We start from the raw sequence: 15,422 nt of genomic DNA, 5'->3' as shown, positions 1-15,422 counted from the left end.
TATTACACTTTAATTATTAACTACATTCTAATCAATAACAAAACTAGAGTTCATAATTAAGTATCACTGTGTGGATTTAAGGAGCTTTAACTTCATTTTCACACAAACTACTAGCTGCTCCGCTAACTGTTAGCATCTCACATGATTCAGTACTGATGAACCGATTCATTTGAACCGATTCAGCAAAATGAATCAGTTTATCAGAACTAAATATAACATTTTTATAGAAACACATCGAGTTATATTTTACATTCATGACATTTAGTGGACATATTTAGCCAAAGTGACTTTTGTTTGAATACAATGAAACAATGTAATCAGTGGTAACTTAGAAGAGTGTGGCCTGAACCAGTGAGCAATTACTAGACCAGTATCTCCACCACTGAGCTACCAGGTCAGGTGTTTGTTCTGTTTTAATTGCAAATGTGATTGTAAGTAGTTTTAGATAAATCAATCAATTATTTAAAAAAAAACATTTATTATTTTACATTTAGTTAATCAGACAAATTGTACATTTAGTTATACAAGACAAAGCTTAAACACGAAGGAGAAGGAGATGTGTGATGTTTTCATTCTCTTTAATCTTTATTTAACTGAAGATCTTAGAAGCTCTGTTGGAGGTCTTTTCTGTCAGATGCTGCCCACAATAGTTGTAACGTTCTCGCCGTGTTCAGCCTCACAGAATAAACAACAGCCAATTAAAATAGTCTAAAAGAATTTCTCAGAATATTCCTTAAAGGATAAATAAGTACATCTATCTATCTTTGTATTAGATCTTTAATAATGCAGTCAGCAGAAGAGGGACACGTCACCCCGGAGGATCTACAACATGAAGGATTCCAGAAGAAACCAATAAAAATGGAAGAAGATGAAGATGAGGACGATGATTTCTTCTGTAAGTAAATATGGAGCGATGAGCCATTTCTCCACCAGCCAGTGTGGTACAGTACAGTATGGTACAGTACAGTGAGGTACAGTACAGTATGGTACAGTACAGTATGGTACAGTGTGGTACAGTACAGTGTGGTACAGTACAGTATGGTACAGTACAGTGTGGTACAGTACAGTGTGGTACAGTGTGGTACAGTACAGTGTGGTACAGTACAGTATGGTACAGTACAGTGTGGTACAGTACAGTGTGGTACAGTACATTATGGTACAGTACAGTGAGGTACAGAACAGTATGGTACAGTACAGTATGGTACAGTACAGTATGGTACAGTACAGTGTGGTACAGTGTGGTACAGTACAGTGTGGTACAGTACAGTATGGTACAGTACAGTATGGTACAGTACAGTGAGGTACAGTACAGTATGGTACAGTACAGCATGGTACAGTACAGTATGGTACAGAACAGTATGGTACAGTACAGTGTGGTACAGTACAGTATGGTACAGTACAGTGTGGTACAGTACAGTATGGTACAGTACAGTATGGTACAGTACAGTGAGGTACAGAACAGTGAGGTACAGTACAGTGTGGTACAGTACAGTGTGGTACAGTACAGTGAGGTACAGAACAGTATGGTACAGTACAGTGTGGTACAGTAGTGTGGTACAGTACAGTGAGGTACAGAACAGTATGGTACAGTACAGTATGGTACAGTACAGTGTGGTACAGTAGTGTGGTACAGTACAGTGAGGTACAGTACAGTGAGGTACAGTACAGTATGGTACAGTACAGTGAGGTACAGTACAGTGTGGTACAGTACAGTGTGGTACAGTACATTATGGTACAGTACAGTGAGGTACAGAACAGTATGGTACAGTACAGTGTGGTACAGTACAGTATGGTACAGTACAGTGAGGTACAGTACAGTGTGGTACAGTACAGTGTGGTACAGTACAGTGTGGTACAGTATGGTACAGTACAGTGAGGTACAGTACAGTGTGGTACAGTACAGTATAGTACAGTACAGTGTGGTACAGTACAGTGAGGTACAGTGTGGTTACAGTACAGTGTGGTACAGTGTGGTACAGTACAGTATGGTACAGTACAGTGTGGTACAGTACAGTATGGTACAGTACAGTGTGGTACAGTACAGTGTGGTACAGTATGGTACAGTACAGTGAGGTACAGTACAGTGTGGTACAGTACAGTATAGTACAGTACAGTGTGGTACAGTACAGTGAGGTACAGTGTGGTTACAGTACAGTGTGGTACAGTATGGTACAGTACAGTGTGGCACAGTACAGTGTGGTACAGTGTGGTACAGTACAGTGTGGTACAGTACAGTATGGTACAGTACAGTATGGTACAGTACAGTGTGGTACAGTACAGTGAGGTACAGTACAGTATGGTACAGTACAGTGTGGTACAGTACAGTATGGTACAGTACAGTGTGGTACAGTATGGTACAGTACAGTGTGGTACAGTACAGTGTGGTACAGTACAGTGAGGTACAGTACAGTGTGGTACAGTACAGTGAGGTACAGTGTGGTACAGTACAGTGAGGTACAGTACAGTGTGGTACAGTACAGTACAGTGTGGTACAGTACAGTATGGTACAGTACAGTGTGGTACAGTACAGTGAGGTACAGTACAGTATGGTACAGTACAGTGTGGTACAGTACAGTGTGGTACAGTACAGTGAGGTACAGTACAGTGTGGTACAGTACAGTATGGTACAGTACAGTGAGGTACAGTACAGTATGGTACAGTACAGTGTGGTACAGTACAGTGTGGTACAGTACAGTGTGGTACAGTACAGTATGGTACAGTACAGTGTGGTACAGTACAGTGTGGTACAGTACAGTATGGTACAGTACAGTGAGGTACAGTACAGTATGGTACAGTACAGTGTGGTACAGTACAGTGTGGTACAGTACAGTATGGTACAGTACAGTGTGGTACAGTACAGTATGGTACAGTACAGTGTGGTACAGTACAGTGAGGTACAGTACAGTATGGTACAGTACAGTGTGGTACAGTACAGTGTGGTACAGTACAGTATGGTACAGTACAGTGTGGTACAGTACAGTGAGGTACAGTACAGTATGGTACAGTACAGTGTGGTACAGTACAGTGTGGTACAGTACAGTGAGGTACAGTACAGTATGGTACAGAACAGTATGGTACAGTACAGTGAGGTACAGTACAGTGTGGTACAGTACAGTGTGGTACAGTACATTATGGTACAGTACAGTGAGGTACAGAACAGTATGGTACAGTACAGTGAGGTACAGTACAGTGAGGTACAGAACAGTATGGTACAGTACAGTGTGGTACAGTACAGTGTGGTACAGTACAGTGAGGTACAGTACAGTGTGGTACAGTACAGTGTGGTACAGTACATTATGGTACAGTACAGTGAGGTACAGAACAGTATGGTACAGTACAGTGTGGTACAGTACAGTGTGGTACAGTACAGTATGGTACAGTACAGTGTGGTACAGTACAGTGTGGTACAGTACAGTGAGGTACAGTACAGTGTGGTACAGTACAGTATAGTACAGTACAGTGTGGTACAGTACAGTGAGGTACAGTGTGGTTACAGTACAGTGTGGTACAGTGTGGTACAGTACAGTATGGTACAGTACAGTGTGGTACAGTACAGTATGGTACAGTACAGTGTGGTACAGTACAGTGTGGTACAGTATGGTACAGTACAGTGAGGTACAGTACAGTATAGTACAGTACAGTGTGGTACAGTACAGTGAGGTACAGTGTGGTTACAGTACAGTGTGGTACAGTATGGTACAGTACAGTGTGGCACAGTACAGTGTGGTACAGTGTGGTACAGTACAGTGTGGTACAGTACAGTATGGTACAGTACAGTATGGTACAGTACAGTGTGGTACAGTACAGTGAGGTACAGTACAGTATGGTACAGTACAGTGTGGTACAGTACAGTATGGTACAGTACAGTGTGGTACAGTATGGTACAGTACAGTGTGGTACAGTACAGTGAGGTACAGTACAGTGTGGTACAGTACAGTGAGGTACAGTGTGGTACAGTACAGTGAGGTACAGTACAGTGTGGTACAGTACAGTACAGTGTGGTACAGTACAGTATGGTACAGTACAGTGTGGTACAGTACAGTGAGGTACAGTACAGTATGGTACAGTACAGTGTGGTACAGTACAGTGTGGTACAGTACAGTGAGGTACAGTACAGTGTGGTACAGTACAGTACAGTGTGGTACAGTACAGTGAGGTACAGTACAGTGTGGTACAGTACAGTATGGTACAGTACAGTATGGTACAGTACAGTGTGGTACAGTACAGTATGGTACAGTACAGTGAGGTACAGTACAGTGTGGTACAGTACAGTATGGTACAGTACAGTGAGGTACAGTACAGTGAGGTACAGTATAGTGTGGTACAGTACAGTATGGTACAGTATGGTACAGTACAGTGTGGTACAGTACAGTGAGGTACAGTACAGTGAGGTACAGTACAGTGTGGTACAGTACAGTATGGTACAGTACAGTGTGGTACAGTACAGTGTGGTACAGTACAGTATGGTACAGTACAGTGTGGTACAGTACAGTGTGGTACAGTACAGTGTGGTACAGTACAGTATGGTATAGTACAGTGTGGTACAGTACAGTATGGTACAGTACAGTGTGGTACAGTTCAGTGTGGTACAGTACAGTATGGTACAGTACAGTGTGGTACAGTACGGTGTGGTACAGTACAGTGTGGTACAGTACAGTATGGTACAGTATGGTGTGGTATAGTACGGTGTGGAACAGTACAGTGGTACAGTACAGTATGGTACAGTACAGTGAGGTACAGTACAGTGAGGTACAGTCAGTAGAAATAATCAGTAGAAATAATAAGAGAATGTGGATAGTGGGATTAGAACCTGTACTGTACTGTGCTGCTCCACTCCAGTCTGGATTTAAGGTTTAAATCTAACTGGAATTTATTTGTGATTGGAAAACCAAACCCACGATCTTACATTTCCTCCAGTTGTTGAGTTTCTTCTTCACATATTGATGGAATTTCAGGTGAAGTCACTTTAATCCCTGCGGAACAAGTCATGGAACTCTTCTCCTCAGTGGACCAACAGTGTGGAGGTTTCCAGATGAAGCCTGTGAAGAAGGAAGAACCTGAAGATACAGATGAACTCAGTAAGCGTTTTTATCTTCAGCAAAATCACATTTTAATACAGATTCATTAATGTTTGAATGTCTTGGAGCATTTTTGCACTAGGAGTATAAATTGTAGTCCTGCTGCCACTGCTACTACAACAACCCCAAATCATAAACAGTTGGGACAGTACGAAAAATGCAAATAAAAATGCAGGGTTTCTTACATTTACTGTGAATTTTAGTTGATTGCAGATAAGAGAAACTTAACCTGGTGGATGGACTGGGACACCATCAACAGAAGGATACAACCTTAATAGGCAGAGACGCTGTAGATAGCTACAGAGTGACTTGGATTAGCATGAATTAAGTGAGGGCAGCATTAGTGTCATTATTATTATAAGTGTTAGTGTTATTAGTGTCACTTCTCTATAAATGTGGCTATGAAATAAAAATGCTTTAGCCTAACTGCAGCGGTGCTAGCACACAGACTTATTAGCATGAATTAAGTGAGGGCAGCAATAAAGAGAATGAAGAGTGGAAGTCGTCCTAGATGACGTACCAGTGGAGGCATGAACTAGATTGTTCAATAAAATCTTTACATGTGAGAGGGGGCAGCACAGTGGCTCAGTGGGTAGCACTGTCGCCTCACAGCAAGAAGGTCCTGGGTTCCATCCCCAGGTGGGGCGGTCCGGGTCCTTTCTGTGTGGAGTTTGTATGTTCTCCTCGTGTCCACGTGGGTTTCCTCCCACAGTCCAAAGACGAGTAGGTGAGGTGAATTAAAGATACTAAATTGTCCATGACTGTGTCTGATATTAAACTTGTGAACTGATGAATCTTGTGTAGCGAGTAACTACCGTTCCTGTCATGAATGTAACCAAAGTGTGAAACATGATGTTAAAACCCTAATAAATAAATAAATAAATAAATGTGAAAGGATGTTTGAGGAGTAGACACGAAGCATGATGGTTCAAATATTTGAAGAATATGAAGTATAATTTTAAGGGTAAAGGTGATGCACAGAGCTGAAACAACTACAGAAGCATCAGCTGATCAGTCACAGCATGAAGATCTGGGAAAGAGAAGAAAAACTAGGTTAAGAAAAGAGGATTTGTGAGCAGCAGTATGGTTTCATACCAACATGACCAAATACATTAAAAAAAAAAAGTTCAGAAAGAAAGATTGTAGAGGATTCATCGCTGGCTAGTTTAGAACAGTCTGTTTATTTCCATCTGAATCGGCTTTTATACTTTTCGACGTGAGCTATTGGTCATTATCCTATTATCCTATATTATCCTTTTTCTTAATATCAGGAATTAAATTCTTACTAGTAAGAACTGAATTATTACATGTTCTAATGATAATGAGTTGATTTGCATGTGGATTTAAAGGCGTGGCTAACTTGGGTTGTGCTTTTCTTAAAGAGAACATCATGAACCACATGTACTGCAAACCATTGTAAACAAAACAGTAAAGGTTGTACATTACAGATTTTGCAGCATACTCGAGCATTTACATTAAAAAATAAACTGCAGAGTAAAAATACATCTAACCCTTAAATCTGTGCTCTATCACGTCATCTACATATCAGTATTAAACCACATTTCTTTTCTAACGCTGACGTGTTAATAATGTGTGGAATGATGTGTATGAAAGCTGTAAAATGTAACATCACTTCATTACTGCATCCCAACTCTCTCACATCTACACTTATCAAAAGAACAACTACACTAATGAACAGCTTTCTAATGGAGTTTCTCTGGTCCAACTGAAAATGTGCAACAGTCCAGATGCAGTAGACGGCACTTGGAAGACTGAACGGTCTACTAAATCAATACACATTTATTTGATTCCTCTATTAATGATGATTATTTTAGAGAAAAAAAAACAGATCTTAGAAGTAGATTATTGATAATTACATTTGATTTCCAATCACTTGCAATGCCTGTTTAAGTCGAAGCTCCTGATTCTCAGTGTTTTACTTGACAGTGATTTATATACAGTGTAAGAGACGAACATCACTGTCAGATGTGTGTAATGCAGGTCTATGGTCAGTGTAATGGGAGCATGGTTGCCAGACATCTATGTAAGTCATCTCACAGATGGCAACAACAAAAGCGCTTCAATAACCAAAACTAAAAAATATGAACTACTTTGGGATTAGCTAAACACTTAAAGCCAACATTAAGAAAATGTATTCAATTTAATATAATCCATTGTCATTTTATTATATATTCATTTGATTGCAGACTTGGCAACCCTGAATATTTGGAGACACTCCCACATGCAGTAACAATGAGCAAAGAAGAGAAAATGGTGGCAGAGACGCCAGAAGGTGGAGATGCAGGTGGCCCCACGAGACCTGGTGGAAGAACCAGAGCAGGTCGTCCTAAAGGACCAGAGGAGTAAAGCAGTAGACAAGGTGGTTCTGGTTTTTGAGATTGAGATGAAGAAGTTAGAGCAGGTGGACCCAGTGGAAAAACCAGACAAGGTCATGAAGAAGGTAGAGAGGCAGGTGGCCCCGCTGAACCTGGTTAAAGAACCAGAGCAGGTCATCCTAGAGGACCAGTGGATGGGACATGTAAAAAAATAAGATTCGTTTCATAGAGAATGAGATGAAGAAAGCAGAGAGGCAGATGGTCCAGCTGAACCTGGTGGAAGAACCAGAGCTGGTCATCCTGAAGGAGCAGGGGAAGGGACATGTAAAAAATAAGGTTTATTTCATAGAGAATGAGATGAAGAAGGTGGAGATGCAGGTGGCCCCACGAGACCTGGTGGAAGAACCAGAGCAGGTCGTCCTAAAGGACCAGAGGAGTAAAGCAGTAGACAAGGTGGTTCTGGTTTTTGAGATTGAGATGAAGAAGTTAGAGCAGGTGGACCCAGTGGAAAAACCAGACAAGGTCATGAAGAAGGTAGAGAGGCAGGTGGCCCCGCTGAACCTGGTTAAAGAACCAGAGCAGGTCATCCTAGAGGACCAGTGGATGGGACATGTAAAAAAATAAGATTCATTGCATAGAGAATGAGATAAAGAAGGAGGAGAGGCAGATGGTCCAGCTGAACCTGGTGGAAGAACCAGAGCTGGTCATCCTGAAGGAGCAGGGGAAGGGACATGTAAAAAATAAGGTTTATTTCATAGAGAATGAGATGAAGAAGGTAGAGAGGCAGGTGGACCCAGTGGACACAGTGAAAAAACCAAAGCAGGTAGGAAAGAACCAGATGGAGAACCAGGTGCTTCAGACGGACCAGATGACGAAGGTGGAAGAACGGGTAGATCAGGTAGGTTTGAAGAATGAGGTTAATAAACCTGAGGAGCAAGTGGGTCTACAGGACAGGCGGGTGGTTCTAGTGAACCTGGTGAAGGAACCAGAGAGGGATGAAGCACCTGAGCACCAGTGGACAGAACTGGAGGAGCCAGCAGCTTTGGAGCACCAAATATGGAAACTAAAGGAGCAGAACCTGGATAGAGGATGCACTGAAGGTACGTTTGAGGGATTTTATAGATCGATGGTGGTGATCTGATGAAGGTGAACGTTACAAACTGAATCAGGTTGCATTTCTCCATCAGATCCACTGAAGAACATCTCCGAGGTGTCTTCAAACAAACCGGACCACGAGCAGCTGCAGGACGACGTTCTTGTTCCCCCCATCATTGAAGCCCAACCTGAAGAGTCTGGGGCTCTGATGGAGAGCGTGTGTGAAGATAAAGGTCTGGTTTAAATTCAGAAATACACGTTATACACGCTAGGTGGAGTAACGCTGGAGTTTCCTCTAACACGTGTGCATGTCGGCTCTGTGTTGCTGTGTAGGTGTCCCGATGCCGAAGTTGAGGAGAACCAGCCTGAGAACCAAACGGTTCCAGTTCTTCAACGTCTGAAGCTGAGGTGGTGACGATCCGGAGATCATCCAATCACACGCCGACTTTTCCAACATCAAAATAACAATAAAGTGCCTTCATGAACATGTTGGTTGGTTGGTTTGATTTTGTGTACGTTGGGTATTGAGGGTGGACTGATGAAGATCCAATCGCTCTGATACCCCTTTTCCACCGGTGCAGAACGGTTCCGGTTCTGGTTTCAGATAAAAGAGGTTCCAGACAGCGAACTAGCGTCTAATTTGGCACCACAGAATACTGGGTTTTTCAGCCCGAACCGTGACGTCATCTGTGGGCGTGTCAAGTGTAGAGGTTTGGGTGCTGTGCTGGTGTCTCAGATGCAGTGTTGCCAATTTATCGACTTTGTCGCTGTATTTAGCGACTTTTTAGACCCTTCTAGCGACTTTTTTCAGCGGGTCCTTCTGTGAGCCCCTCTGCCGTCCCAAAGCACTCACGGGCGGTCAGTATCACAGTCAGTGTTGCCAGATTTTGCGATTTTGTTGGAAATTGGCAGGGAAAAACACACTTTGGCAGGTTTGTAATCATTCTGGCGGCTTAAAATGTAAATAAAAAAGCTATTGCTTTCTAAAGCAGGTGGAATATAAACAGGTCTACCTTCTCCCACCACATGCAACCCGTTATCAAAAGTTTAATTGACAGGTTATTCTTTCCTGTCCTAGACACTGTTGCCACACCCATCAATACAGTGATTCAAATGTTAGACAAGTGATTTGAGTTAAATATGAAGGCAAGCAGGTCTCGTACATATAACCTCTCATATGTACGAGAGGTTCAACTTTCATTGCTTGCAAGTTTATTTTTATTTACTTGCAAAGGTTTGTGTGTCCGATCATAAACTGTAACGATATGTGGTCGACGATGGGCGAGGAAGGGGCGGACACACACGCAGAGATGTAAATTAACCAACATGTATTTAAAAATAACAAAGACAAAAGACAGGTAGAACAAGATAAGACAGATACACAAAACCAAACACTCGACCTATGCTAAGCTAAATGCTAACAGAACAGGAACCTAACCCCTAAGCTAAGCTAATAATGTGAGACAAGACAGAATTAAACAAAACTAAACAGAGCTAAACCAACTAAACAGCAGAGGTGGAAAGAGTAAAGTAAAATAGTGAAAGTACTATTACTTGGATGAATTCTTACTTAAGTATGAGTAAAGTTACTAGACTAAAAATCGACTAAAGTAAAAAGTAACTCATTTAAAATGTACTCGGAGTAAACGTTACTTCATCCCTTTTTTTTAACAGTGCAGGGGGGGGGGGTCTCATGTGTAATGCAAACAAGACAAGTGGATATACATCTCACAATAAATGTTTTTAATTAAAATATAATAATTAAAAACAAAAACATATTGACAACTAGATTACTGCTCCTTTATTTGTGTCCATCTTTAGAGAACTACTCTCTGAAATTCTTGTTAAATTTGAGCAGTAGTCGATTTTCAAAGTTAGTGGAGTTTATCCTTGTTGGCTTTTCAGTGAACAGCGGTCCAGCACAGCTGAAGAGACGCTCACAGGCGGCTGAGGCAGGCAGACCAGTGTTGAGTTTTAGAGAAAGCTTTTTGATGTGTGGAAATGAATTCAGCAGATCTATCTTATTTGAGGTACAGGCAAGGTACCCATCCAGTTCTCCTGTACCTTGTGACCTTTAATGAGAAGTAAAAATCATCTTCATCTGATGAATTTTGCCTGACTTGCTCCAACACAGCCTCTGCCATCTGGTCAAGGTGTGGTCTCACATAGACCAGAGATGTTGAGTGACAAACACACAACACCACACACTGAAGAGTTCTGACAATTAAGTTGATTAATGTGGCAACAAGAGTTTGTCATAATACAGAAATTATAATAACTACAACTTGTGCAGAAAGACTAGATGCATTTATTACAAAAGAAACAAAGTGGACAGGACTAGGATTAATAAAAAAAAAATCATACCTGCTTCTCTGACATCAGCCCTCTCAGTCCAGGTGGTCTTGAACTTTGGCAAAAGAATTGCTGCAGCAATCAGTTCAGGGTCTTCCATCATCCCACCAAAGCGCTTTTGGACACCACCCTGAATAGCTCTGATGAGTGGTGGGCACATCTTGGAGGATGTCTCCAGTCTGCTGAGTTTAGCTTGTAGCTGGATGATCGCTGGCAGGAGCCAACCCATGTGCGTGTTGGTTTCAGACTGAAGGATGTTTAAAGCCTGCACCACAGGCTTCATCACAGGACAGTACTCAGTCAGGAAAGCGACTTCAACCAGACTCGACCTGTATGACATAAAGCAAATGTAGACAACTTGTAGTGAATTTCCTGCAGGAATAGATGTGGAACGTCTAGTCAAATAGCATCCTCCCCCTTCTCTTCTATGATACGTATATGATTCTCTCCACAGCCATGTATGGCGAGTTCCACCCAGTTGGACATGGCCGAATGAGATGGAGCTTGCAATTATCTTCCACAAATTCTGCTGCCATGTATGACCGACCCGATTTGTTCCAGATTGCTTGGCATTTCGCAAAGGCTGCACGTGATAGCCGTCTGTATGTATCATTCTTCTTTTCTGCCATGGCAGCATCTGTAGTCGCAACTAAGTTTAACAGGTGGCAGGCACATCTTTGATGTGGAGGAAGCTGGTACTCAAGATCGTTGTCTTGTTCCAGGATGCTGAATGCTTCCATGTATTCAGCTTTGGGCTCCTCAGAAGAAGAGTCTTGGTCTGACTCTGCTTCCTCAGGTTGGCTTTGCTCACCAAACACACTGAATGCTTTAATGAAGTTTGAGCCACTGTCTGTTGTGGTTCTTACCACTTTCCCCCTTATTTCGTATTGGCAATGAATGTCATCAAGGGCACTCGCTAAGACATCAAATGTGTGGGACCCTTTCAACCTCTTGCAAGCAAGTGCAGCAGATTTCCTCTCCAAGGTTTCCTCATCTATCCAGCGAGTTGTGACCCATATGGAACTTTGCTGGTGTGCTGTCCAACAATCTGTAGTGGTGGCGACATGGCTGACTTTACTGAGGTGTGACATCAAAGTCTTCCTCATCTGATGGGCAGCTTCCTCTGCTCTGGTCCGGACAGTGGGTCTGGAAATGACCTTGCATTGCGGGTTCAGTGTCGATATAAGTTCTTTAAAAGCAGGTTGTTCAACCACAGAAAATGGATGAAGACCCTCACAAATAAAGTAAATAATGAGCCTGTCAACCTTTGCCTGTGGCACGTGTCTGTTTGCACCCACTGCCATCACATCATTTATTTTTGCTTGTTTGCATGGGGTGTCTGGTGGTTCCTGGGTTCGCTTCCGTGTTGTCACAAGGTCATTAAAGGCCTTCAGCTTTGATGGATGTTTCCTTTGTGAACAAAATAGTTTACAGTGGGGCCAAAAATTATTTAGTCAGCCACTGATTGTGCAAGTTCTCCTACTTAGAAAGATGAGAGAGGTCTGTAATTTTCATCATAGGTACACTTCAACTATAAAAGACAAAATGAGAAAAAAAATCCAGGAAATCACATTGTAGGATTTTTAAAGAATTTATTTGTAAATTATGGTGGAAAATAAGTATTTGGTCACCCACAAACAAGCAAGATTTCTGGCTCTCACAGACCTGTAACTTCTTCTTTAAGAAGCTCTTCTGTCCTCCACTCGTTACCTGTATTAATGGCACCTGTTTGACCTCGTTATCTGTATAAAAGACACCTGTCCACAGCCTCAAACAGTCAGACTCCAAACTCAACCATGGCCAAGACCAAAGAGCTGTCGAAGGACACCAGGAAGAAAATTGTAGACCTGCAGCAGGCTGGGAAGAGTGAATCTACAATAGGCAAGCAGGTTGGTGTGAATAAATCAACTGTGGGAGCAATTGTAAGAAAATGGAAGACATACAAGACCATTGATAATCTCCCTTGGGGTCAAGATCTCATCCCGTGGGGTCAAAATGATCATGAGAACGGTGAGCAAAAATCCCAGAACTACACGGAGGGACCTGATGAATGACCTGCAGAGAGCTGGGACCAAAGTAACAAAGGCTACCATCAGTAACACACTACGCCGAGAGGGACTCAAATCCTGCAGTGCCAGGCGTGTCCCCCTGCTTAAGCCAGTACGTGTCCAGGCCCATCTGAAGTTTGCCAGAGAGCATATGGATGATCCAGAAGAGGATTGGGAGAATATCATGTGGTCAGATGAAACCAAAATGGAACTTTTTGGTAAAAACTCAACTCGTCGTGTTTGGAGGAAGAAGAATGCTGAGTTGCATCCCAAGAACACCATACCTACTGTGAAGCATGGGGGTGGAAACATCATGCTTTGGGGCTGTTTTTCTGCAAAGGGGACAGGACGACTGATCCGTGTTAAGGGAAGAATGAACGGGGCCATGTATCGTGAGATTTTAAGCGAAAACCTCCTTCCATCAGTAAGAGCATTGAAGATGGAACGTGGCTGGGTCTTCCAGCATGACAATGATCCCAAACACACCGCTCGGGCAACGAAGGAGTGGCTCCTTAAAAAGCATTTCAAGGTCCTGGAGTGGCCTAGCCAGTCTCCAGACCTCAACCCCATAGAAAATTTGTGGAGTCCGTGTTGCCCAGCGACAGCCCCAAAACATCACTGCTCTAGAGGAGATCTGCATGGAGGAATGGGCCAAAATACCAGCTACAGTGTGTGCAAACCTGGTGAAGACTTACAGGAAACGTTTGACCTCTGTCATTGCCAACAAAGGTTATGTTACAAAGTATTGAGTTGAACTTTTGTTATTGACCAAATACTTATTTTCCACCATAATTTACAAATAAATTCTTTAAAAATCCTACAATGTGATTTCCTGGATTTTTTTTTTCTCATTTTGTCTCTCATAGTTGAAGTGTAGCTATGATGAAAATTACAGACCTCTCTCATCTTTCTAAGTAGGAGAACCTGCACAATCAGTGGCTGACTAAATACTTGTTGGCAACACTGTATATGTTGACATTAAAAACACACATTTACTATATATACTTTGTCTGTGTTATATTGACTTGTGACTTGACTGTATTTTGTAACTTGTGAACATCTCTGCTGTGATGGGTGTGTGGGAGACATTTACAGTTAATGCCTGAATCTTCAGAATTGATGTACAACAAATGTATATGAATGTGTCTACATACTTCTGACTATGTTTAACCATACTAAACCCTTATGAAATAAATCAGTTCTTGTTGAACATCAGTGCCTGACAAATGTCTTTTAGCTGAATTGGCAGAAATGTTAAAAATCAAACTCCATTTTTTTTGTGGAAAACCTTTCTAGAAGAGTGGAGACTGTTATTCCCTCTCTATATTGATGACTGTGGTTTTAGCTTCTTCATGTAAATCTTTCATGTGTTTTAGCTGACAGTTCTATGACCACAAGGTGGCAGTATTACATCTATGAGTGACACATTCAGAGATTTCATCATTCTAATAAAACCCACAGTCAAAAATGGTTAAAGATCAAAAACCTTTGATAGATGCAATTTTAAAGGATCTTCAAATGTTCTTGACACCTCAGACAGAAGTGTAATAATGAATGAAGGAGCATAAATATGTGGACGTGGTTGGTGTTGAGAGGAACAATCTGAAATAACTCCTTCACAAAACCTTCATATTGCTGTTTGAGAGTGGAATCACCTCTGAACTTTAACTTCTGGTTTAGAGAAAATATCTAGTGTTGGTGCTACTGATGTTCTCCTTATTCACATGTATTTACTCTGAGGTCTGATCTTTCCTCCTGAAGGTGAATAAAAGAACGTGTGTATGTGTGATGACCTTCAATGCTTCATTTCTTCATGAATCCTCAGTGTTACAGCAAGAAGTGTTTATTCACATTTCTAAAGGGGTGCAGCATTAATTTAAGAAGTGAAACCAGCCCCCCAACAACCAACCAAAATCAGCTAATTATAATGAGTAGAAGCTAAAGTGAGAGAACATGGGGGTGAAAGTGAGATTTGCATGAAGACGGCTGAGTGATCTGCTTTCTCCCAGAATAGAGCAGCACTTTCACCAGATGTTCATGACTTCCTTCATCCAAACTCACTGAAGCACAACACACAGCACTGAATCTCCAGCTAAAGATCTTCTCTCCTAACACTCATCATGATGATGAACTAGAAGAAAAGACCAGACAGTGTCCAAAATCAAGCTTTATTTCAGCACAGCAAAACTACAGGAAGAGCAACAGGACACTGAACAGAGGAAAGACAGAAATGCAGCATTGTGTAGAACTGAAACTCCATTGTAGAAGCATGTGGAAGTGTCTCCATGTTCAGTTCTATCTGGGAGCTGCTAGCCTTCACACTGGTTCTTTCTGAATACGACGGGATGATCGACGCCACCGTGAGAGACCTTACAGCCAAACTCCTCCCCCTTTTCCCACTGTGCTTTGCTGAGGGTCAGGGTGCTGCCACGCCTCCAACTGCCCCCTTTCTGTTCTTCTGCTCCGGTCACCACCCCGTCCTCCAGCACTGTATCGTCCACCGTCCAGCTCAC

The 15,422-nt window shown here is 42.1% G+C and overlaps 1 protein-coding gene across 1 annotated transcript; it reads left to right on the top strand.

Moving 5' to 3' along the window:
- Positions 1 to 782: 782 nt before the first annotated feature.
- LOC134317547 (uncharacterized) lies at positions 783 to 8,994 on the top strand. The gene is made up of 5 exons (XM_062998256.1): positions 783 to 895; positions 4,956 to 5,078; positions 7,286 to 8,514; positions 8,602 to 8,742; positions 8,843 to 8,994. The coding sequence occupies exons 3-5, from the start codon at positions 8,082 to 8,084 to the stop codon at positions 8,908 to 8,910; spliced, it is 642 nt and encodes a 213-aa protein (XP_062854326.1). The 5' UTR covers positions 783 to 895; positions 4,956 to 5,078; positions 7,286 to 8,081; the 3' UTR covers positions 8,911 to 8,994.
- The last annotated feature ends 6,428 nt before the right edge of the window (positions 8,995 to 15,422 follow it).

The sequence above is a fragment of the Trichomycterus rosablanca genome, chromosome 1 (genome assembly GCF_030014385.1).
Source record: "Trichomycterus rosablanca isolate fTriRos1 chromosome 1, fTriRos1.hap1, whole genome shotgun sequence".
In the NCBI taxonomy this organism is placed as follows: domain Eukaryota; kingdom Metazoa; phylum Chordata; class Actinopteri; order Siluriformes; family Trichomycteridae; genus Trichomycterus; species Trichomycterus rosablanca.
This window is presented reverse-complemented; position numbering and strand designations above follow the sequence as displayed.